The 25610-nt window shown below is 41.1% G+C and overlaps 1 protein-coding gene across 6 annotated transcripts in view; it reads right to left on the bottom strand.

Moving 5' to 3' along the window:
* The window catches only part of PIAS1 (protein inhibitor of activated STAT 1), a 60941-nt gene extending 43822 nt beyond the window's left edge, over positions 1 to 17119 (bottom strand). For all 6 annotated transcript variants that reach the window (XR_005932457.1, XR_005932458.1, XR_005932459.1 and 3 more), the window contains exon 1: positions 16976 to 17119. Coding sequence is in view for 3 of the 6 variants with exons in the window: in XM_030014807.2 (XP_029870667.2) it covers positions 16976 to 17104 (129 nt within the window). In the remaining 3 variants the exon portion in view is untranslated. The remainder of the gene's footprint in view (positions 1 to 16975) is intronic.
* Between the last annotated feature and the right edge of the window lie 8491 nt (positions 17120 to 25610).

The following is a 25610-nucleotide window of genomic DNA, read 5'->3' as shown; positions in this document are numbered from 1 at the left end:
CAACAACTTATACAGCTCTCAGTAATAGTCTGAAAGATTGTCTCTTTGTATAAAAAAGCAAAAAAATTAGGACCAAGAAATCTCAGCTTCTGGAAGCCATACAAGAGGTCACAAACACACATTTATTTCCCCTCCCTCAAGGATTTTAAAAAAGAGAACATACATTTTAAAATATACAGTTAAAACAAAAGCAATGGTTACATAAACAATTTGACTAATTTGGGATTTACAGATAGGGAGTCTACTAAATGAGAATCCCTACAGCCGTTCATTTTCAGCAGAACACTAGAGAATGAAGCTCTAGTTACTTTCTAAATATCTAAAATACCTGCACAACACACATGTAGCTTTTGGAAGTCAGTCTTGAAGGAAAGCTGGAGAAGCATGTACCTGGAATTCAATGAATGTACTTACATTGCAACATGGATAAAAAGGCAGCTTCCACAAGCAGCTTACAGAACCTCTTAGCAGCAAGACATACAATTTCAAGATCTACACTCCTACATTCAGTGTTTGATGTTTGCTTGCAACAGTTATTTAAATCTCTACTGCATCAACAGACATTATTTCTTTGTATGTGTTAACCAACTTAAGCATCACTTGATTAAAACAAATTATTGCCATAATAAATGCATATTTTCCTCCAAAATTAAAAAAAAAATTATTTCTGCAGCTTACAGAACTGCAAAGCGATCTATTCTCCACATGCCATAAATTATCACCTAGTGCTGAAGAGTTCGTTGTCCACTAAAACCAAATAAACTTTTGCTATTTAATTAGCTTCAAATGAGGTAACACTTCAGGATATGAGATTATACAGTCAAATATACCCAAAACACTTATAGATAGACTATCAACTTTTTTTCCCTTCATTTGTCCAATTTTCTAGGATGCAGCACAGGGGACAGACTACGTCATCACTGACTATTATTCTGGTATCTCAAAAGGTTTTAATTAATAATCATATTAAATTTGGATACTGACTTGCAAAGTACTGAACAGCAGGCTTAAGCCAGTATATAATTGAATCTCATTTCCCTTAAAAGTAACCAATTGCTACATTAATGCCCCGAGAGAAGGAGAACTAGAAAACTGGAGTTATCTGTTCACAATTCTCACTTTAAAAAAAAATATTTTAAAGCCAAAATGGCACGTGATAAAATTAGTGTTTTCTTTTAGACTTTGAAGCAAACCTTCTCACAAAATTCTGTTCTGAGGAATGTATTCCCAGGCTTTGTGAATTACACCTAAAAAGAGAGATTCTGAGACGCTGAGCTCCATCACACAAGCAGGATCTGTCCACAGAGCTAAGGACAGCAATGGCCATAACTCCGACAGGCCCACAGCTGCCATCAGCCTTGTCACTGGGTACCATGTTACTAGTATCACCTTCTTCATACACCGCCTCACAAGATGCATGAGAAAGTTGGTAGTGCTTTTATCTGTAACCACAGGAGTATACAAAAGACCGCAACAATAGTTAATAACATCTAGAACAAAAACTGGGGAGGAAGGAAAGGCGGAAGGAAGGGAGAAGAAGAGGAAAATTAAGAGATCAGATAAAACATCAGGTATGGGAAATACTCAATAATTTATCATTAAAATATTTCCCTTTCCAAAGGAAGAAACAGAACACAAATGAAATAAATCTGCTGACAACAAATACCTATGAAATACACTGCCCAAATACCCTATTCCCCTCTAATACTGGTCCACCAAGAATAGTAATTTATTACTACTAACAATTAGTCTTAATTGTTATCGCAGAAATAAGCAACGGAGCCAAAAGTTCCCACTGTGTCAATAAGCTGAAAACAAATAATCCATCAAGCAATCATACTGGCATTCATATAGTCTTCTTTTTTTAAAAAAAAAAAGCTAGTCATTCTGCACATAATTTATTTCACAAGGTCCTCAAATTCATGTATAGAAATTACATAAGGAAGCCAAACCACATACTTCTTTTTAAGTAGTCATATAGCAAAGTCATTGAGACGAATTAAAAGCTTGAACAGTACTAAGAAATCTTCCTTTTACATTACTGTTCCTCAGAGTATCAGGTAAGACGCACCACACAAATCACATATCTTCTCACCAGTTCTGTGAAGACTCCCTAACCATGACAGCATGAAACCAAGGGAAGCCCCAAGTTTCATACATCAACGTTCTCATAGCATAGATTATCATCAATTGGCCTCTACTTTGATGAAGTATTGATTTCAAGCATGTTCTAGTGAAGCTCTTCAAAATCACTCCTTTAGTGCAGTTTTTCTAAGTCTTCATACAGTGCAGGCAAGATAAGCGTTTTCTCTGCTCAAGTCTTCCTCCTCTTTCAGGAGGAAACACCCATTCTCTTGCCTTTCCTCTACTTATTTCTGAAACACAAGCCATCATTACAAAGCAGAGATGATCCTAGTTCTTTGCACTCTGCTTGCTTAGTCCTAGTCCTTCCTAGAAAAAGCTTGTCTCAGATGTTTGCTGGAGACCAAAGGACTAAGAGTCCTTTCTCTGTTCCTTAGCTGTTGAATATTTTCCTGTTTAAGCATCACCATTTATCTGGGAGCCACTTCTCTGCTTCCCATATTTTATCTATCAATATTGCAGTGGCCATAACAAAAGGATGCAAGACAGGCAATGTTTGATGGAAAGTAATACTTTTTATTATATTTAGAGAAAGAATTTGCACATCTGAAATGTTTTTCAGCCATATCAGTTGGTCTAAGAAGAATTACTATCTCTTTATATTTTATCAAAGCACCTATCTGTGAACCAACAGGTTCAGGTTTTTAGGCACCAGTCTAAAAGCAAGACCAAGAAATAGCATTCACATGTTTACATGGCCCTCCCAGTCATCAACTTTCATCAAGTTAAGAGATAACTGCATATGAAATTGAAAGTTGCTAAACACAAAGCAGTCAAAATTGGAAGAAAACCTAAATTTCACACATTTTTCTCATTAGGTAGCTGATGGTTCAGGAGAGGAACTTGGGCATCACTACAGATAGCTCTTCATGCAGCTACAGCTGAATAAGTGTATTTGCAGGGAACTAGTAGGCTAGACAACCTTGGAAGGTCCCTTCCAGCCTCAGATTCTGTGGATAAGAGTATTTTTCAGAACCGAAGGCAAAGTCAAAGAAGGGAATCAAGAACTACAAATGAGATACACAACATATCTGGTCCTACAGTCGCTCCAAAAAGGCAAATAATTGCAAAATACATACTGTAAACCTCAGAAACATGGGCAGAGGTGGACAGGAGAAGAGGGCATCAATGTGGGAATGCTTCATCAGTGGAACATGACTACCTATGACTACCCTAGGAACACAAAGGGCTATGCAACCAGATCAGAACACCACCCAGTAAAATCACTCTTATCTATGCTAGCTCATTTTTTTCTCTCAACAAGGTATCTAGAATAGAGAGTAGCCACATAATAGCAAAGTGCTAGCAGGAAAACTATGCATGAACCACATGTAGCCACCCAGTAATTCAAGAAAAGTCAGTTTTTCAAACTCTGAAGAGCTATTGTCTGTCGCAGCACAATAGGAAACACAAATTATAGGTCTGACTATTTATAGAAAAGTTAAATGAACACGAAAGCCTAATTTATTCCTAACTGTACAGATGCATTAAAAAATGTGATTATTTATTACATGCAACAATATGACATAAATTAACATTTACATCACATATTGAGACAGATCAATTTTAAAGTGCCAAAATACATTCATTATTGAAGAAAAGAAATCAGTAGCTGGATAAAAAGAACTTCTGTCACTTGTCCAAGCCCAGGTGAAAATACTGGCAGTCAGAAGTTCATGTCCCATTTCAAAACTCTTACTATGTCAGTACTCAACCCAGTTCCCACAGAGACAGATTCAGGATCCTAGGTCAGTCAAGTTAACGAGACATGGATGACTTCTTTGGCTGCTACTCACAACACTAAAGCATCAGTAAGACTGTCAAGAATCACACTGATTTCATTCCAAGTACCAGCGCAGCTTGGAAAGAGAGCAACGGGGCAGCAGCAGTGCCAAACACTGAATGCATATCCTGGGGAAGACATCTAAAAGAGGCATGGGGACAAAGAAAGAGAAAGCAGGAAGCTCAGTTTTTCATATCACCCACAACGACTGGTTTCTTCTCACTATGTAAAAATGCAAAAAGATGATGGAATAATAGGAGAGGAAGCAGACTTTCCTGCTTTTCTTCAGCATTCAAAAGAGGATAAAAAAAAACAGTTTCAAATGACAACATGCAGCCAGAGACAAACTGAGAAAATGCAATTTAGGCAAGGCCTAGACTCCTGACAAAGCTGATCCTAACTCCACAATCCTACTTCACCCCTCAGAATTTGGGCTACTCTGTCCTTCCTCCTCCCAGTGCTGTCCACACCAGAAAACCGTATTTTTACATGTATTAGCTGCATCATGTTACCTACAGGCTGGAAGACAAGCATGCAGTGCTTAAGAACCCATTAGCTCACAATGATTAATCCCAGGACAAAACATTAACAGTGCGTTAGAAAGCTAAGAATACATTCTTTATGCAATACTTTCCTGGCCCACATATAGCACAGACAAGGCCTATAGGAATATTTCTTTCACAGTCACACTGGCACGTTAAGGAGAGATACTAAGGACGCTTGCTCAGTGGGAAGAGGGGTATTTCATTTCCCGGTGCCATCAATCTTACACACTGTCCCTCTCCTCACCACCTCATCCTTCAAGCACTGTATTTTTCTTATAATCAAAGTAAGACTGAATTCAATTAATCTATTCACACAATAACCCCTGCCCTGCATGGAAACAAACTGCTTGACGGAACGAACGTTTTTATAAGCCAAGTTTCAGCCACACCTATGATTTAAAATACATGAAAACTATTGCAAGTAAACTCCAAAAATGATACTGCATTTAACTTGGCTTCAGCCACAAGAACAACCAGAATTGAAAAAGCTGCCTAAGAAAACTTTGATAGCAAAGTTAAAACTTCCATGGAAATCCTGACCAAGTGAAAACAGAAAACGTGCAGTGTTTCTGCAGTACTGACTGCAGATACAAACACTCCCTCACTTTTCCCACCCTGTGGTGAGCTGCCTCCCCCCAAACTCCCACACCCCTGGCGGGGCAGAGGGAGGATGCTGCTCCAGTCACTGCTCCTTTTCATCCTTACTGACCAAACTATTGCCCCACCTCATTAACCACACTCATCCAAATCCCACTCTGAATAGGAATTTGCATATATACAAGGCTTTTGCAGCTCATTAACGTAATTTGAATGACACTCACATGTTCATGAATTTATACTCTGCCTGTCCCTTTTTACATATACGGGCCAAGGGACCAGGGCAGGGGGCAGATTATTTAGGATCTCATGACAAAACGAAGCATTTTCTGGGTTTCAGCCTTGCATTTTAGTATGAAGTGTCTTCACCCTTTTGCCTCCTGACAGACTCACTAAGTAACATATAGCTTCCACTTCCAGGTAAGGATGTTGTAAGCATCGTATTACTTCACAACCTTGCTCAGCCTCTATGTCAAAAGCAAAGGACAGTCCAGTACTGGGGAAAAAATAAAAATAGAGGCATCAAGACATCAGTCATGCACAAGCCCAAGGAATGAAGGAGTCATTGCAGTTAATCTACTAATATTTAGCTTGAGCCCTTTACTAAGCTATGTGAATGTACTCTGAAAAACAAAGGCACATTTTTAGAAAACTTTTCTAGTTAACTGAACATAGGAAACAAGTTTCAACACATCTCTGCTTCCCCTTAAAACAGCTTGGCACCACCTCAGAGTTCTACATATGTTTAAAAACAACAGAATAGTACAGGTCAAACAAAACTATGAAAATCCAGTCCGCACACACAAGCTGGATATTCTTACAGCATTAATACTGTTCTTTTTAAAAAAGCAGGCCATAGATCCTTAGCCTGCTATTCAAAGTTCTTCTATTACCAATGTTTCCCGAGTTGTTCCAAGACCAAACAATAGAGGAAGGTCATGCATGGAGTTCTACAAGGGCCTATGCTGGCACATGTAGCTTAACCTATTTGTTAACGACCTAGAAAATGAAGTGATCAGTGGGGTGACGAGGTTGTAAGGATGAAGGCAAACTGCAGAATCAGTCAAAGAACTCAGTGACAGAGCAATTCATGTACATAAATGTAAAGTGATGCCTATGGGGAAAACCAGACCAGAGCGAGCTAGCTTTACATATAAAGTGATGGGCTCTGGGATGACCTTTACCACACTAGAGCAAGCTCCTGGGCCCAAGATAAACAGACATATGACAACATCAGCTCAGTAGCAGTCAAACACGCAAATCATTGTTAGAAATCATTAGAAAGGGAACAGAGAGCAAATGAGAAATCATTATACACTATATAAATCCCTGGTTCACCCAGATCTCAAAGTGTCTCAAGGTTTTGATGGTCTGATCTTAAAAAAAAAATATATATATATATACACACACACACTAGAAGTGGAAATGTTCACAGAAGGATAACAGAAGTCCAGCATGACTTCCTTAATTAAGAAATAACAAAAGCTAAGACTTTTCAACACAAAAAAATAGAGAACATGGGCACAGATATATGACAGCAATCTAGAAAACCATGAACAGCACAAGGAGAATGGACAGGGATCAGCTGTTCAGGTTCTTTCATTACACAATATAGTGACCAGTGGATGAAGCTGGCTGGAATCAGGCTCAAAACAGAATGAGAAGGCTCCTCACACAGCAAGCAGCAGAACAACAGAAATCCCTACCAAAACACTGTGAACAAAATAAGTTTATATAGGTTCAAGAGGAACGTGGACAGGCACTTGGCAAATAGATTTATTATGGCTTGTCCAGCTAGGAGCCCCCATTGCATTCAGAGGACTGAGCTGAAAATAGCTGGAGACCAGGAGAATATTGCAGGGAGGTGACAGTTATCTCTCATACTTTGTCCTGTTTTCATTTTTCCCTACGCACTCACTTCTGGAAGCTATAGGAGAAAATACTGAGCCAGATGGACCCTTGGTCTGAACCAGTACAGCTACTTTTACATTCTTAAGATTCAGTTTATTATGCATATTTATTTTTAGCCATTTCCTCAGCAACCCAAGTGACATTGTCAAGAGCCTCTAAAAAATGTTACTTCTCAACTGAGAGAGTCGAATTTTAACACCAAAGAGGCAAAAGTGGAAATTAACTGAATGAAAACCTGTGTGTACACCCTTTAGAAAAACATTATCTAAAATACTTTTAATTCAAACCGACAACAGTTCTGATACTTGATTAAAAAAATTTGAAGCCCTGCCACCAAGTGGCCTCAGCAGATTCACTGACGAGATACTGCTAAATCGACACGGAACCTACAGAAAAGAACAGCTTTGTTTCTGTACCGCTGCTGAAGTTTCTACATTTCTCATTTTGGTGCAATATATTTATAGGTGCACTAACAACTCCATAGATAGCCTGAGCAGAGCTGTCTCTAACAGATTTTTCAATAAGATGAAAATCTACACAAATACTTGGACAGCTTCAAAGACTCTTATTTTGCACAAGGGAAACAAGATACAACATCTGCACAGAAGTGAGATCATTTTGTCAAGGGAGTCTCAAGAAACAATATGAGAAATTAACGTATCAGAAAACATTCTCATCCACACAACTTTTTACAACACACTCCTGTGGCTCAGATTAGAGGTTTCACCTGAACCAAACACGTTATCCCTATTATATTTGGCCCCTGCTTGTATCTGCTTTTTAAAAAAATAAATACTAGTGAGCTGCACCTATGCTAAATTGCCAAGCAAAACTATGTTCACTGCTATTTCCATTCTGTACTCTATTTTGCATGTGAACTAATAATGGTTTCATCTGAAAAGCTGAACAGAGCAGCCTTGCTAAGTTCAGACCCTGCTCTACACAGAGGGCGGGAGGAACATCTTGCAGAAGGCTGTACATGAAGGTAAGCAGGAAGTTTCAGCCCTGATTCTCAAATGACTGTCCCACTTTAAGGGACAGTAAATTTCACGTGGCTGGACAGTGAAAGTAAGCTATCTGCTTACACAGAAAAAAAAAGCTGAGATGCTCTTCTTAAGAAAAAAGATGCACTTTCTCAGGAGGAAGCTCTGGGACTGTCGCATGCAAAACAAAGCTGGAGGAACCTTGCATAGATGGCTACACTGATCAAACGAATATGCAGAAGGACCAAGATTAGACTAGACCAGTGAAATGACTCCCAGGACTACCAGTTGTTCTGCAGAGATACACAGAGTCAATTTTAATCCCAGAAGCAACTAGGGATAAATTATTTTCCTAAACTCTGCCTTTTGGCTCAGCTGCTGATCTGCCCCCCTTTGGGAGCCTCAAGAACAGCAGCATCAAGCAAATACACAGCGAAGAGGGCCAAGGCTGAAATCTGATGGATCTAAGGCACCCTATTGCAAACAACATCACCTGCATACAATGGATCCTACAGCTGCTCAATAATGAGTTGTACAGTATGGAAAGGTAAAGCCACAATTGTGGCTGGCAGCTTGAGTACGTGCCCAGTGGAAGAACCACTGTGAATACAAACCCCTACAGCTTCAACATAAAATTCTAGTGTACCTAAAGCACTCTGTAGTTTTACATTTTGTCATCTCTGGAGGAGAACTGTTTTTTTCCTAGTATAAACCCATCTTAGAAAACCAGGCCTCTAATCTCAGCTCTGCCCAAAGATAATGACTTAACTCCTGCCCAACACAAATTTCTGAGAACATTTATCACATATGTTTGCACACTCGAACGGCTGTGGCCACAAAAGATGCATCTTCAGAAAGTGAAGGCACTGCTGCAACCAAGCAATAAGGAGACTGAGCTCAGTTTTCCATCTGGTTAATAACCATGCATTTAATGGGAGAGAGGTAAAGAGTGGGAGAGCTTGGTATACCAATTTTCAAAATGGACAAGAATCCTATGGAGCCTCCTGGTGAAGAGATGCCTACCTACTGTCTGTCATCTGTCATCATCTGCCCTCAGAAGATTCACTGCTTTTGAAAGCTAATTTTTTGAAGCAACCTCCACCTTTTCCAGTGATACCAGTCAACAGACTCAGGAACTACTTTTGCACATTTCTGAGGATGTTAAGGATTTTGTAATACATCTCCACCAACAGAAATCCACAGGAGTAAAAAATCCTCAAGAACTACATCTGTAGCATGGAATCATCTGCCCAAATCCCAACCCCAAACAAGCTGCTGGTATCTTATTGTCAAAGATGTGAGGTACAGCAAGATGATCTAGCAAGAGGCTGGGGGAACAGGGCTTATTCAGCCTGGCGAAGAGAAGGCTTTGGAGGAACCTAATGGGAACCTTCTAACGTGTGACGGACATGTCCAACATTTTCTCATGTCACTGAGAAAACAGAGCCATGATCTTCACAGAGGTCCACAGCAGGAGAATGTGAGACAACAGGCACAAGCTGCAATAAGAGGTTCAGACTGGATATAAAAAAATCAAAACAAAACAAAACTGTTTTTACCATGAGAACAGTTAAGCCATGGAAGATGTTGCCCACAGAGGTTGTGCAGTCTCCATCCTTGGAGGTTTAAGATCAGACTGCATAAAGTCCTGAGTGACCTGTTCTGACCTCATAGCTGATCCTGCTTTGAGCAGGAGGTTGGACTGGAGATTTCCCAAGGTCCCTTCCAACCAAAATTACCAAACAATCTATGGTCAGGATCAAGGGAGCAACTAGATGTCAAACTGAAAATAACACCAAGAAAAGCTAACAGGAGAGTCCTACTGAACTCTTGAAGAATTCAGCACAAATCATACCTGGGCTGGAAACAGGGGAAAAAGCACTCTTAGTATACACTACAAACGTGCAAGGCATAGGGAAGAAAATATCTACAGAGATAAAGGGATGCTTCCCAGCTTACTATTCTGGAAAAGTTGTTGGCTGCATATCAGCTCCAAAGCAGAGCAGAGATTGAAACTCGCCCCTTCTTACTCTCTCCTGCTGTTAGACGTACTTCTAAGATGGAAAATGGCAACTGAAGCATTACCTACAGCCCATGCAGTCCTGGCAGAAGCAGAAAGGAGGCAGAACTCATACGTGTTTATTAGCATGTATCCAGAAAGCTCATTACCATTTCCTAAACAAAACAAGGGAAGTTCACTACAGAGCAATCTTCACTGATGCACATAAAGCGAGTAACACTTACCTGCCTTCCACGCTAAATAAACTTTAGCATACCCACAGAGTCTTTGCTCTGCTGTAGAGCCTAGGACTCTATCCTTACCAAGCAATGGCTTTAAAAGGCTTCTTTTCCTTCTCCATTAATTATCATGCCACTTCCTATATAAATCTCTTGTATATCATGTCCTATAGACATAAAGGTCAAGCTTAGGTTGACCTTTGGTCTAATTGTATACTAGCTTTTCATTTCTTTGTTTCACATATTCTAGACAAGCCCCATAGTACCCACCTTCTGCTAATTCCTACTCTCCCCTAGTCTTGGAATACAATGCTTGCTTACAAAGCACTCTTGTATCCCTCCAGTATATGCTAAGGGACAGAATATAACAGGGGAGACATGGCAGTACATCTATACCCATCCCTAATCCCAACAGGAAAGTAAGATTAAGCAAATTGCTGACAAACTCCTGGATCAATACAGCTGCAACAGACACAGGAGTCTCAGCAAAACAGCAAGAAATGACAATAGAAAGGTCTGTACCACAGACACAGAGACACAGCACACAGAGAACAATAAAATAATGTTACCTGGTTTAATTTGGTTCTGGTGGCTATTGAAAATTTGGAAGATCAGAACAAGGCTAGGTAAACTAACATCTCCCATCCCCATCCTCAACTCTATATATTCTCATTTTCAAAGGATTAACATCTTCTACTTTTTGTTGTAGCCCCAAAGCTTCTAATTTACTTCGAAACAGCCAAATTTTACAGCAGCGACTAGTTGCTCAAAATGGCTTTGATAGTGTTGAGTAAAATTACAGAAATAAGCACCCTTTTGTAAGCTACTGGAGCTCCTTTCTTCTCCTCATCCCCCCCCCCCTTTAACTAGCAAAAGAATCTACTTTTAAGAAAGGCATTTATTTTCGTGAACAGACCACCATCGAAGGTACTACATGCAATTTTTGCATCATAAAATCCAATCATCTTCATTTTTAAAAGCCCAAACCAACACTCCTAGCATTTATTGGTCTACACAGAGCTGGAATAGTGACAGAGCAATGAGACAATCAACACCTGAGCTTGATCAAGAGGATTCCGAAATTCAGCTGCCCAAGCATGTGTCACAGCAGTCACCCAAACAATACATTTTCCCTTTTCTCCCCGCTAAAGAACAGGGCAAAAACTTCTTTGTGATTCTTGCAGGCATATTTGTGTGTTAACCAGAGGTGAAGTTCCTACTTACAGGGGACAGCATGAGCTGAGGCAGCTGGACTGCAAAAGACACACAAGGTATTTATCAACAACATTTTAACATAAAAACCATGTTTGCATTCTTCACTGAAATTGTGGCTTTCAGAAGGCTTTTACTACTTTTTATGGAGGGCGATAAAGCATTCGTCCATTAGAACGGCAACTGTAACATCTTCCATCAAAGCAAAAGTTTCTACAGTGGAGGCACAGCAGCAAAATTAAACAGCCATTTCTGAGACAACTTAAGGTTTGTAGGTAGAATTCTTTCCTTGTGGAGCCAAAGGGCCAAACACCAGTATCACCGTGTAAGAGAAAAGCTGCAAGAGATCCAATCCATTTTCCAGCCACAAATCCTCTGGGACACTGGGTGATCCCAAGGCCCCACAAAGTAACCCTTTCAAAACGTTGATTCACAGCAATAAAGGTACTATTACTTCAAAATCAATAGTTTCAGCAGAGACCAATGAACCCCACATTGATGGAGTCCACCAGCCAACTAACCCTGGTGTTCAGCCCCGAACTCACTCATGAGTATTACTACAGTCAACAAGGATTACAAGAGACGTTTCAGAGAAATGCAGCAGCTAGCCACTCAGAGGATCGGAGAGAGCTGGGGGTATCTCAGCACAATTACAGGGAGCACTTGAGTCTCAAGTGTTTGGAAGTTCTGTTTTGTTTTTCACTATAATGGCACTAAAGAGAAAAATGATCAGATGTTGACTTCTACGAGAACCGATTACAGGAACTAAAATCCACCATGCCAAACACATTAGTGACAAGTCTGCACTTATCTTTGTGCTCTATATGAATGCAGGTCAGAGTATAAACCATACCAGTCATCTACATCCCTATAAATAACTGCAGTATCTGGAAGATATCTTAAACGTCTACACCCTGCTTCATGGGATGCTTTTAAATATTTGTCTTATGTGTCTGTCTGATCCATAAACATTCTTATCAATGGCCAAGCAGTCCTGAGCTCTTCCCCTCCCTAGGGTAACATTTTTCTCTTATTCTCACGGAATAAAGCTAAATAAGATGCATCTTCTACCCGCTTCTTAGCTTCTAAGCCTTTTAACTGTAATTTCTAAATACCTTTATAACCAAAAGAGAAATTAACTGTAAATCCATTAAAAATAACTACTATGAGCTACTGGTTCTTATACCTTCCTTCCTTCTCACAAGTGTCAATGAATAAGAATTTCACCTGCACAGGCCTACAAATACTTCCAGGATGGCCCCTAATGTTCATGGGGGGTTTATACTAGAAGTGTGCTGACAGTATGTTTACGTGTACACAACATGCAATCTGTTTTTTATTGGCAATAAAGAAGTGTTATGGATTGGGGCTTTGACAGTTAAGCAGTGACGCACAGCTGCCAATTCTATTCATCTGATATCTGCAATCCAGTGTGGAAGACCAAAAGCTCAAAAAAGATACCTACACCAAAATACAGTTAAAAATATAATTATACTGACATACAACAAATTACAGGCATGAAAATAACGTAATCCATGGACTGAGATAACAATGAGAAGTGGATTATATTGACTTTAATCACAGAAACACGCAACCCCAGCAACTTAAAAAAGGATTAAGCAAAAATAGCTCATAATACAGAAGAGTAAAATTCTAATTGAACACTGAAATAGGTAGCTTACGATTATTAGCATTGACAATGCAATTTAACACAACTGCATTTCCATACCGGAGATGCAATTTAACACAACTGCATTTCCATACCAGAGATCCATTTGTCACTATTACCACCACCTGGAAGCTGTGCTACTAGCCTCTCCCCCTCAAAAAACTGCTTCCCTGTATTTACGGGGGGGGGGGGGGGGTGTATTTCCCAACTGAGTATTTTTAAATGGTTTGTTTTCATCACCATTGTGTGGAAATGCTATTATGAATTTTCATTCAAACTCTTGGCTCACTTTTTTTTTTTTAAGTATAAATTGTGTCTAACAAGAAACACACCAGGGATCTCTTCAATCCCCAAAGGCACTTTCTTAAAAGGAGAGAGAACAAAGGAGAAAACCTCCCAGCATGTGCTTTCCAAACCAGCTTCTTAGGACAGTATCAAGAATGACAATACTAGAACATAAGCTTTTCTTTTTCATTCTTTGATCCATGTATAATTGAATTGATTATTGCAAACTGTGTAATGATTTCCAAAAGACTTGAGTAGAAGGCAAAGATCACAACAATCTAATAACCAATTTAAAGAGATGTAAGAAATATTGAAGGAAAGATTTAATCACTCAAGTGTACTCCTTCCAATTAGAAAGAGCTTTAAATAGCTTACCTTGAGATAAATTAGAGTCTGTATGCAATTATACAGGAATAGTAATTAAGATGAGGAAAATTCACATATGCCTCAGCCTATAGAGTTAGGGAGGTGATCCACAGAAAAACAGACTTTCGGTTACCGTGTTTCATCAGCAGAAATGAAAACATACTGGTTCAATTTATCCAAACCTTCGAGAGTCCCAAAGAATTCAGTAACCTTACAAGTCTGGGATCTGCAAACTGTGTTTGATCTATCTGATTTTTTTTTTCCCAACAGGACAAATATTCTCAAATGGGGCAAGAGACTGAAATACTCTTGATCATGGTAAGAAAATACATTACAGGAAACGCTATTTCATGATTTAGAACTCTATGAAGATTATGGCAAGTAAGAATGATCACTGTTTTTCTGGAGGAAGCAAGAACTTTTATTTTATTTACTTTGTGCATTTGGTAACACCACCTGTTATATCACACTCCCCAATTTACATGTGTGTACATTACTCACATGTACCCCCATGGTTCTTTACACGGGAAGGCAAGAAAGTTTTAGAAACTTGACTAAGTTTTTCTGACAGACTATACGCAAGGCAAGTGAGTTACTGTGCAACTATTACATTTTATTTTAGTTTTTAAAGGTCCTAAATCTGAAATCAATGCCATTTGCTAATTAATGAGAGAGGTGAAAAGACTTTACCTAAGAAAATTAAAATAATGAAAGGAATTCACTGTTCATTCTTCAAATAGCAGAGTCTTAATCACAAACCCTCCCTTAGTTACCTTTCGACTTTCAAAAAAAGAAAGAATTTAAAGACACGTTTTCTGGGGATGCATTCCTGCTTAAAAATACCCACTGCACCCAACTACGATATAACAGCTTTCCATTAGCCACATTTTTCCAAGGAGCACTCACCTCATCCAGTACCTAATTGAGCTGCACTACTTCTGGAAAACCGGTATGTGACAGCTACAAACTCTAAGCAGAAATTTCATGCCCCCTTGTCTTTCCCTCTCCTTCCTGACAGAGAAGGACACACCCACACACCTCTTTGTACAGTCTAAAGAAAAGAAAATAATGTATTGGAATTCTTCAAAGCATGAATTTATGAAGTAACTATTTTTTTATGTAAACTGCAAAGCCCCCATAGCTACCAAAAAAACCCCAACAACAACTTTTCACAGAATGCAGCGCTACCATCCTACAATCCCAGCTTGCAAGCACCACAACATATCCTGAGCAGCAAAGTGAAATCGAAAATAAACGAGTCAGTTTGGCATTTACCCTTCAGATCCCTGAGGCAAAAACAGTACTTAAAAAAAAAAATCATAATTTCTCTCTATCGGTTCTCAAGAAGCAGGTTTCTGAAAGGGATCAATAAAGAAGTCCGGGATGACAGGCAGACACAAATACACTTCTCCGAAAGCTCCACCTGTAAAGCTGCAGAGAAGGAGAAAAGGAGAGGCCTCTATGCTGCGCTTGTGCAGACCAATGGCACTCCAACCTGAGTATACCCATCCAGAGCCTGGAGGCTCCACGATGGACAAGAGGCAAGGCTTCAGGTTTCAAAGCTCCTAAGATCAATAAATTGTTGATTTCCATAGTAAAACTAGCTCTCGTCTCTTTTAACTCTATTTGAGTCAGTCTTGCTTGTAAAGGTATCACATAAACCCAAGCTGGCTACTGTGCACCAAAAACTCTTAAAGTCAGTTACCAAAACACACTATTCCATTTGCCACACGAAGATTAACAAAAGTTTAACACTGGAATCACATCTCAACCCTTTACCTCATTATGTGGGAAGCACAATCTGAAAAAAAAGGCTTGGGGACAACACAGCTCGAGCAATAGACTCTGCAAGATTCCCAGAAAAACAAAGGATGGAAGAGGATTTAAAGGAGAATCTATTTATCCTGACCTGGCAGACACAGACCCCCAAAAGTTAGAACACGCACAAGATTTTATACTTCTTTCCATCCTGACAGCTCTTTAAGCATCTAAAAATGAAAGCACAAGAAACCTTTGATACACAGAAAACTAAGACCTACCGAAACTCTATGAAAGACAAAATATTTCCCTAGTCATACTTTACATATTCTCTAGTTTGCGTTACACATTTAATACATTTCTGATTTGTGTCTTTCTCTGTATTAACTTCCAAGTATGAGACAGAAGCCCTCCTGATGAATAATGACCCTATGACAACCACAATGAAATTCTCAGACTTTTAAATACATCGCCAGGTGTGCAAGGCAGACTTTGCACCCCCACACACCATGTCAAAGTGATTGGAAAGTTTTCTGGGGTCTTTTTTGTTGGATTTTTTTTTTTTTTTTTTTTTTGTGCACAGCATGCATACCCTGCCACCCACTATTCCACCACTACTATTCCTCAAAATACCTGATGGGATGCGCTACACGGAGCTGCTCCCTTTCCTCCACCCCGGGCAGACTCCCCTCTAACCCCCCCTCCCCGCCCAGCTTCTCCCACTCAGGGAGCTGTAACTTCGCTCGAGGGTGCTTCGGAGAACCAGGTTTTGATGCGTTTCGCAGGATGACAGGGACAGCCGCAAGCTTAACATCACGTAACTCCTCAACATCTACTTGTGACGTCCTTTATTTACCGGGGTGGGAGCGGGGCGAGGTAAGCGGGGTTCCCCCGGCAGGTCCCCCCCCTCCCCCGCCCAACCGGGCGGCGAGGGCGCTCGTTAGGAGCCGGCCGCCTGTCAACGGCGGGCAGAGCCGTTCCTCGGGGCTCCCTCCCCGCCCGGCGCCGCTGGCGGAGTCCCCTGGAAACTTTGCGGGGAGCCCAGGGAACCGTCCCCCGCCTCGGGGGCGGCCGAGCCGCGCTGCCCAGCGCTGGCAACTCCCGGGGGCTCCCCCGGCCGTCGTCGTCGCCACCGCCCTCACCCCCACGACGGCCCGGCCCGAGCCCAACCGCCCCCCTCCACCGGCCCTGAGGGGAGCTCTCCCCCGCTGCCGCCCGGCAGGGCTGCCCGGTGGAGAGCGGTCGGGCGGGAGGCGAGGAGAGCAGAGAAGAGGACAGCTCCGCTCCCCGCCCCGCTCCGCTCCGTCCCTCAGCCCCCGCTGCCGGCGGGGCGCCGCCGCAGCCACCCCGGCGAGGCAGCGCCACGGGGCGCCGCACGGCGCCGGCAGCGGCTCGGCTCGCCCCCGGAGCGGAGGGGAGCACAGCCCCGGCGGCCCTGAGCGCGGCAGCGAGGAGCATCGCGAAGGGAATTGAAGCTGCGCTTTACCTTTAGTTCCGCACTGTCCGCCATCTTGCAACTCCAGGCGCAGGCGCAGTGAACCCCGCCGGGACACCGCCCCCCCCCCGCCGCCCCCCCGCCGGCACGCAGCGCGCAGCGTTTGAATCGCGGCGCCATTTTGTCCCTTCTCTGCGTTCTGTCGGGCGGGGGGGGGGTCTCTGGTGGGGAGCGGCCCGCGGGATTCCTCCCCTGGGCTGCGGGGAGCCCTGGGTCTTCGGCGGGGGATCTCCGATCCGCCCTGGGGGCAGCGTGTCGCCGCCGCTGCCGCCCTGCCTGGCAAGTTTCCCCGTGGTAGCGCGGCCCCCTCTGTCCCGCTTTCCGCGCTGCTCACTCCGTGAGGGGAACGGGGCGCTGAGGGGAGAGCGCGCAGCGTTCCCGAGGCCGGGCCGCTGAGGGTGCCCGCGCCCCGGGTCTCCTTAGCCGCGCCGGGTAGAGCCCCCGGCTGCCGGGGGGCCTCTCGAATAGGGTCACCAGAGGGAAGAGGTGGATACGCATTCCTGTAGTAATAAGTTGATTAAAATTGGAATTTGCAACTCCGCTTCCTCCTACTTAGTCCGCAGCTTTAAGTGCCTTAGGAGTGGCACAGCACGGGACTAGGCTGGGGTCTCTCAGCGGGCGCCTGGGTACCCCGCTCTCCCGACGGGAACGAGGCGGCGCGGGCCGGCCAGGCCCCGCCGACGCCGAGGGTGGGTGCCCGGCTCCGGCCGAACCGCTCTGCTGGGCCGCGGCGGCTGGCACCGCGGCTGCAGGACCGGCTGGGAGAATGTCCTGCCATCAGCCGTCCTCCGGCTCCCGATTTGTACGAACAGCAGCACGAAGCGGTAAAGGTTAAGTTTTTATTTCCCTGAGCTACTGCAGAGGAAGTTCAGGGGATCAACGTAAGCTTGCCCGGGTTTTCCTCATACTTAGGAAAAGCAATACAAGTGTTTTTAGGAGGGCCTACAGAATCAGAGCAGAGCTTTTAGATCCAAACGCGCCTGTGTCGTATCATTTTTGAGTAAAATGTGGGTTCTTGCAACAGCAGACCAGATAATGCAGAGGAGAAAAATATATACCAAAAATGCTACTGGCAAGATTACTTCATCAGTTGTGGAGCTGATTGGCTTAAATACTAGCATTTAAGTCACACACCTTAGCTTGATTCAGCTTCCTTTTACCTACATGTTACTCTATTATAATTACAGATTGCCATGACGCTTTCTCCACTTGGCCTTTGCCTTCATGCATAGGACAGAAAAAATTTGTTGTACACCACCAATATTGTACATCCTTTTAAGTGAGAGAGATACAAAATTTGCTCTTTTTGCATAGCTGCTACAAAATTCATCATTGTACATTCAGAAAGCACTTACTTATATTATTTCCATTGCAAGACAAGCATTCATGTCCCCACTCTGCAGATTAAAGAAAGCATGCTTGAGGCCACACAGGGAATCAGTGGTAAAGAAATTACCACTCATGATTATTACTGAATTATAATTTATGTCTCCCATATGACCTGAATAGTTAGCCACAATTTAAAATTAGGTAGTTTCCATTGAGGGAAGAGTGTGATAGTAGAATCAAATATCTTTCTACTAAGTAGCTTTTTGATACCCGTTTATTGGTAAGAATAAAGTCCTGATTCTGTCCTGTTTATTGGTAAGAATAAAGTCCTGATTCTGTCCTGTTTATTGGTAAGAATAAAGTGCTGTTTATTGGTAAGAATAAAGTCCTGATTCTCTGAACAAAGGAAAACAACCCACATCTCTTTCCAAACATTTCATTTCAAAGCATTTCAACCAGAAACATTCCCCAGCTTTGTCTCAAGACCAGATTGACAGAAAACCCAGGTGCATCTTTTGACTTCGCGCTGGTACCCGTCTGTCTTCTCCAGGTCATGCGCACATCCCATTTCTATTGCAAATATGCCAAGTATCCACTGTTCTCATTGATTTCTCTTACAGTTCTTGGTGTTCAGCACTGGCATATCAAATGAAGCATTCAGAAAATGAGGAGCAAGTAGAAAAAGCTGATGAGTAATAATACTCTGATACTCTGGCTTAATACTGCATGTAATGAAGACTTATCATAGTGTCTAAAATGCTGGTTTTGGGAGGGGGCAGGGTGCTAGGCAAGATATCTAAAAAAATAAAAGTCAGATGACTACCCAGTACACCCACATGTACCATAATTAGCTGATCTATTTCAGTGGTCTGAACCAGCCCAGTTTAGAATACTTCATTTTGAATGATGGAATATGTTTAATAATCATGATCTAATATGATCTATGAGTTTGTGTCTAGTTTAAAGAATTTGGCAAAAGATCTATAATCATATAAAGAGAAATCCTTTTTTTTTTCCAATTGCTTCCTCCCCTCCCCCCCCGAAAGAGGTTTGCTGCACAGCAAACAGCTTTTCCTCTGCTTCTTCACTTCCTACCAAATTCAGTGGGATGTGGACATGTGCTTAAGTGCTTTGCTAAATCATGGCATAACACTATCAAACCTGACACATGGCCATAAACCACAGTGTCCTCTTTCAAAACTTGCTTTAAATAAAACAGGCTGAGAATGTCTTCAGATACATTAAAATAAGGAAGCAAACTAGAAGAGAGGATACAGAATATTCAATTCAGAATGGTTCACCCTAAATACTGTTAAGTGTTTTTACAGACAAAGCTAATACAGGCCATTGATTTTTCAGTTTGGACTTCTGATAGTCACTTCTTTTTTAATGTGGTATATGCTTTAGTATGAAGAAGGAACTTAATGTGAAAAGCAATCTGTGCTTCTATTTTTAGACAATTATTTACATGTAATGAAATTTTGTTCCTCTCTATTCCTGAGACTTAGATGATGGTTTCTTTGCCAAGAAAAGACTTTGTCAACACACAGTAATTTTCAAAGGTGCTCTCAGTTGCTCCAGCTCTGCTGCAGCTCTGTCAGTGATGGCAACACTCAGGTCTGTCACAATTCTGTCTTCATTTCAAAAGGACATGCCCATCAAGTAGTGCAACTGAGGTGCAACTGGAGCAGGTAAGAACACCTCCAAAATAGGCTTCCAGTTGTCAGTCACCTCTGTTTCTGAGCTAAAACTACAATATTTTTTCTTTTAACCTTTGGAGGGTGGGCAGGAGAGAAAGAAAAATGAAGGTCAGGGTTTTCCTCAACCATTCAAAGTTTTGATATTTTCAATTCCCAGTTTTCAGAAGGTCATTTCCCCCTTTTTGCCATATTGCAGCAAAATAAATGACTTCCAGAATCTACCTTCCACCCCCATTTCTTCTATTTTCCTGTTCTGTAACCTCCCCAAAAATGTACTATGTCACGTAACTCACTTGCTTAAAACCATGTTCAGACACAATAACATTTTTAAAACAGATACTCGTTTTTTATAGTAACATGTTGTTTTCATTAGTCCAAGTCTCCAAGACTTTTCCCTCTTTGTCTAATAGTCCAAACTTACTCTCTGCTCAAAAGTAACGGGGGACATTTTTGATCCTGAATATAACTTAAGTTGTTTAACAATAGATTCTCAGTGACTCTGTTTCTTGGTAGAAAAACGTGACCAAGCCATTAAAAACATTTTTTATTCCTGAGATTGTTGGAGGCATAAAAAAACATTTAGAAGTATCACTGAAATAGCGTTTTCTGGGGGAAAAAAAAAAGGCATAGAGGCACATTTTAGTGAAAATTACTTGGCTGTATGTGAAAGAAATGGAGTAGCCAGTATATCAGATAAAATAAGTCCATTCTTTATAAGCTATATACGTGGCATTGCTCAATATGCTGCATAGTAAGTTCAGCAATGTTGATTGACTGAGAATTGGCTGGTACACACATCTCCCCCTTAATTCACATCCAAGTGCAATATTATATTAAATTATATTATATCATGTGATGTTACCATCATCTCTCGAATTTGACCCAAAACAAGGGCTGCTACTTGCTTAGAAAAGGAAGATTCATTACATCTTTGCTGACTGTGTTATTAAAATTTACAGAGGGGGAGTTAATCACATAAAATCCTAAATTAGGGAAAGATACTGGACCATTTTGTTAATGTCACCTCATTTATATCCTTAGATCTCCTGGTATAACAATGGTATTGCAATATGGAAAGCATATGTAAATGAGTTACTATAATCTTTAATTACATATGCAGTGTTACAGCATGACACATCCCAGCTTTATTTGCCTATTTCCTGTTTTTTCAGTTCTTAAATATCAACTTGCCTTATTGCTGTACACATATGACTGCGGTTTACAACACCAAGTACTCAAAGCCTACCATGGCCATGGTACAAACTCTTTCCCCATTGCAATTTTTGCAAATCTTTAAAAATTTTAATTGCACTCCTTGATATTTGAATGCCTGTATATTGTATTCCCTGTCTGGAATTACACATTCCAAGTCAAGCTCAGCTCCCTATGTACTTTACTGCTATACAAAGCATTGCAGCTGCAAGACAATAGTAATAGACACAACAATTAGCCCATTCTTTAAAACTATTTGCTTAGCCTTTTCCGCTCCAATATCAATGGATGATATGTGCTTGCTCATAGCGCTCCACTAATGTTCTTAAGGCCCGTCCTTCATAATTAAGCTATTCTATATTTGGACTGAGTCAAATGAAGTATCAGTCATGTCAAAAGGAGACTACGTTTTAAGGTGAGGATGAACAGAGCAAAGTCTTCCCGCTCACCTCCCCGGGGGATCAACCTGCTGCGGCTGCCCGACCACACTGCGCACAGCCTACAGATCGCAGCGATTGTTTGCTTTCTGCCCGGTGCCTTTCGGGTTTTGCACCTTCATAGAGCACAGGTGCAGGAAAAGAAAAGTGCCTGGATGACCTCTGAACCAACCACAGAGGTATCATGCAAAATGCCATGTTTAATTTTATACACAACAACAGTAGTCTCAACAGCAAAACTCGTTTACGCTAGAGTTTTATGTCATAGGGGACTGCTTTCTGTGTTGAAATGAGGCATACTTGTTACAGGCAGTCCAAGCTAAGAAGGTAACAGCATCCTACTGGCCTTGCAGCATTTATTTTAACTTACCTAAAATTAACTTCTGTAACCCCAGGACAACTGCCACTGTTGAATGGACCTAGTTCTGTATGTACCTTTGTTCACTTTTCTCTGGGCTTTAATTTGAATTGTTATCTTTTTCTTTTTTTTTTTAATTAAAGCTGGAATAGTTTATTCTCTGAGAATAAATGGTCATTCCTGAGGTATTCATCTACACTTGTAAAAGCATTTCCTTTGGCTAAGTTGAATTCAGATTTTTTTGTCAACAAAATTCCACTTTGCTGAATCACAGTTGGGATTTTTTGTCATTAGCACCCATTTTCATAATGTGTGCATGCAGTACAAGAAGAAAGAGTAAAAAGCAACTGCAACAGGCCATTGCCGATCCGTAGTGAGCTGTGAAGTGCGTGGTGCCGTATCAAAGCCAACACCTAGAGTGTCAGATGCTTCAGAATCTTGAAATTGGCCAAGAACTATTCAAACATGAGGACAGAAAACTACAGAAAGCTACATCTATTTCCAAAATATCTGCAGAGAGGTGAGGCAGACTTTTAAGTTGTACAGGCTTACAGCATCAACAAAACCAGGTTTTACCTGTGACAAACTCTCATTCCAATTAAAAGTGATTATATGTAAGACTGCAAGGTCCCAGTGCTTAAGAAGTTACTTTCTACAGATACTAAATAATTCCTAATAAGCAAAGTTCTGTGAGGAAAAAACAAACAAACAAACAAACAAAAAACCCACAAAAAACCCAAACCCATGGTGCTAATTTTTCCAGAAATTTGATTGAGAGTAAATCCTTGTTATGATGTTCTGTGTTACTCCCCCGCTTCCTCCGCTCACACGGTATGTGTAAAATGCTGACATTTTCATACAATCCTAATTTATAACAATTTTGCATGGGGCATCAGTCACATACAGGGATCTAGAAAAAGACAGAGACCTGTTACAATTTGAGTCTCTTTCCTCCTCCCTGTCCTACAATTTCCATTATGGACCACACATGGAAGTAATGTAGGCAGTATAGGAGCAGATTATGCTCATCTTCTCCAGTTCTTTAGCTCTCATCTTGCCTAAAGTGGTTCAGAGTAGAGGTGGATAAAAAGCTGAATAAAGTGCCAGCAGCTAGGCTATGCCTGCTGGCACAGAGACTGTATCTGGTATGAAGTACTCACATCTTTATTTTTTTACCTAATCGCTATTTCTAAAGAATCACTTTAGTCACAGGAACACTGTAAATAAAGCTGAGTTCCAGTAGCAAGCAGAGTTCATTTCAGATGGCTCATATGAAAACAACAGAGATAATTATACTGTAGTAATTACCTGAAAATTATATGTATGTTGTTTTTCCACCAGTCAATACTGCTATTTTTGAACTTTGCATTGTTCTCATGGATTGCTGGAGTCATGCTGTCTCTAAATGGTCTTCTCGTCTCATCATTAACTTAGCCTCTGGTTTGGGGAGAGTGTTTTAGAAAAGTTTCAGCTGCAGCATGTGCTATTTAGCTCAGACCTTTCATGCTCACTTGCACTCTCCACCACAATGTATCCTCACCTGTGCTGCATTTGAGAAAAGGTTTCCATTTTAATAGTCTTTTGAGTATGGATTGTAAGATTCTGACTCTACAATAGGACTCCAAAACAGCATCCAATTAAGATTTACTCTTGCACATTAAAAGATACTGAAAATTCACCCTAGCCCACTCAGTACCATTAATAACTATGGTAATTCTGATCTTGAAGAGTTTTATTTTTTCACCTGTCCTGGGTGTGGCATGTTATCGTTGTCTATTTTTTTGGTTTAAGAGCAACCAGTAAAAGCACCTGACAAAGGCAGGCAAGCACTGCGCCGGTGAGTGTCACACCCCACTCCCAAGAAGGGAATGCTGTCTAGCAGCAAGAACAGGAGAATGGGAGTCAGGAATTTTTGGATCAGTCCCAAACAGACTCCTGCCACATTACCTGATTTTGACCAAGTCATGGGGTAACATGCACTCCAAATGACTCCTTTGTGAAATGGGGATGATAATAATAGGTATCTCCCTGGACTGTTGAGAGGAAATTAATTAACATTTGGAAAGCACTTTGAGATTCTTGGATGAAAGATGATGGAGCTGGAATGCTGGCAACATTAAAATAAGTTGGAATAACGTTAATATTTATTGCATACAGTGCTTTCATCTTCAAAGCTCTTTACTAACATCAATGAATTAACAAAGAAAATATTAATAAAGATCATATTTACCCATAAAATTCTTCTCCCAAAGCATATATAAATAGATCTGCCTCCAATTAAAAAATACTATTAAAAGAAAACCTAACCACCAACTCCACTATCATGCACTAAATCCCTAGTAGTGCTGTCCATAGCAAACCTACTTTGAACTACAAATATTAGGTTATACTTTTAATGAGGATAATTGGACCCTAAGCCTAATCCAGCAGCACTGAAGTCACTGGGAGTGTATCACCGACTACCAGGGGTGAAAAATCAAGATGGCAAGGGAAGAAGGAAGAGCAGTGGTTAGAGAATACTTCTGCTGTGCCAGAGAGGCTGTGCAAGGCTGTGGTGAGCAGGAGGTGACATTTCTCTCTGCAGGAGGATATCGTATTTAAGTATAGTTTGTTGTGTCTTTGGAGTAAGCTACAGAGAACTGAGAAACACACTGTATCACCAGGAGAGATATGCAGCAGCCCTAGATATTTCTCAGTCAATGTATAGAATTCAGGGCATCTCAGACTAAACTATCCAAACACTGCTTGCAAGGAATTGACACTTCTTTTTTCCTTTTTTTTTTAAGGTATATTCCTACTGGCACAGACATGACTATCACATTATCACTGGGAAGCACAGCCCAGCAATTTACTGAAAACCAGTAAATGAGACAGTCCTTCCAAGTGCATTATCTGCATTGATTTCAAACCAGTGCTTGAAGAACAGCAAGGGACCTTTCCCTTTGTGTTTCATTTTCCAGTCACCTTCCCCATCCCAGTCTCTTCAGCTGTAAAGATAAATAAAACCAGAGAAAAAGCATTCTGTTGTTATTTCCCCTCCATCCCCTGTTTATTTTGAATTAAACATGGTTCCATAGGTCTCCTTCGCTACAGCAAATGCAGAGAGTTGCTGGCACTCTCTTCGGTGATGACTCGGATACATTCCAGAGCATAATGGGCTATAATAGATTTTTTAAAAATCTATGGTGCACTTCATAGACTCTGGAGGTCATTTTAGGCAGCCCATCAATGTTCAATATAAATATTTCTGTTCAGCGTGTTCTCTGCACACTGATCAGAATTATGCACTTGCCAGATGTGTGTGCCACAAAACCAAAGCCGTTCTCTATTTTCTCCAGACTTACTGTGAAAAAAACCCACATTATCTGTGAAGTGTTTTGTAGCCCAGTCTTGTCAAGACTGTTGCTGTTTCTTCAGAATTGGCTGAAGGCTTTACAAAGTTATTCACAGATTAAACTGTCCCAGTTAATCTGCTATACAACGACATTCAGGCAGAGCTTCAAATATGTTTGGGTTTGGATAGAAATCAAATGTTACCTTTGGGAAATATGCTTATTATTAGCATTAGACATGGCTTTTGGTTTACTTCC

This window comes from Aquila chrysaetos, chromosome 5 (genome assembly GCF_900496995.4).
Source record: "Aquila chrysaetos chrysaetos chromosome 5, bAquChr1.4, whole genome shotgun sequence".
NCBI lineage: Eukaryota > Metazoa > Chordata > Aves > Accipitriformes > Accipitridae > Aquila > Aquila chrysaetos.
Note: the sequence above shows the minus strand (reverse complement) of the source record. Positions and strands in the feature narration are given on the sequence as shown.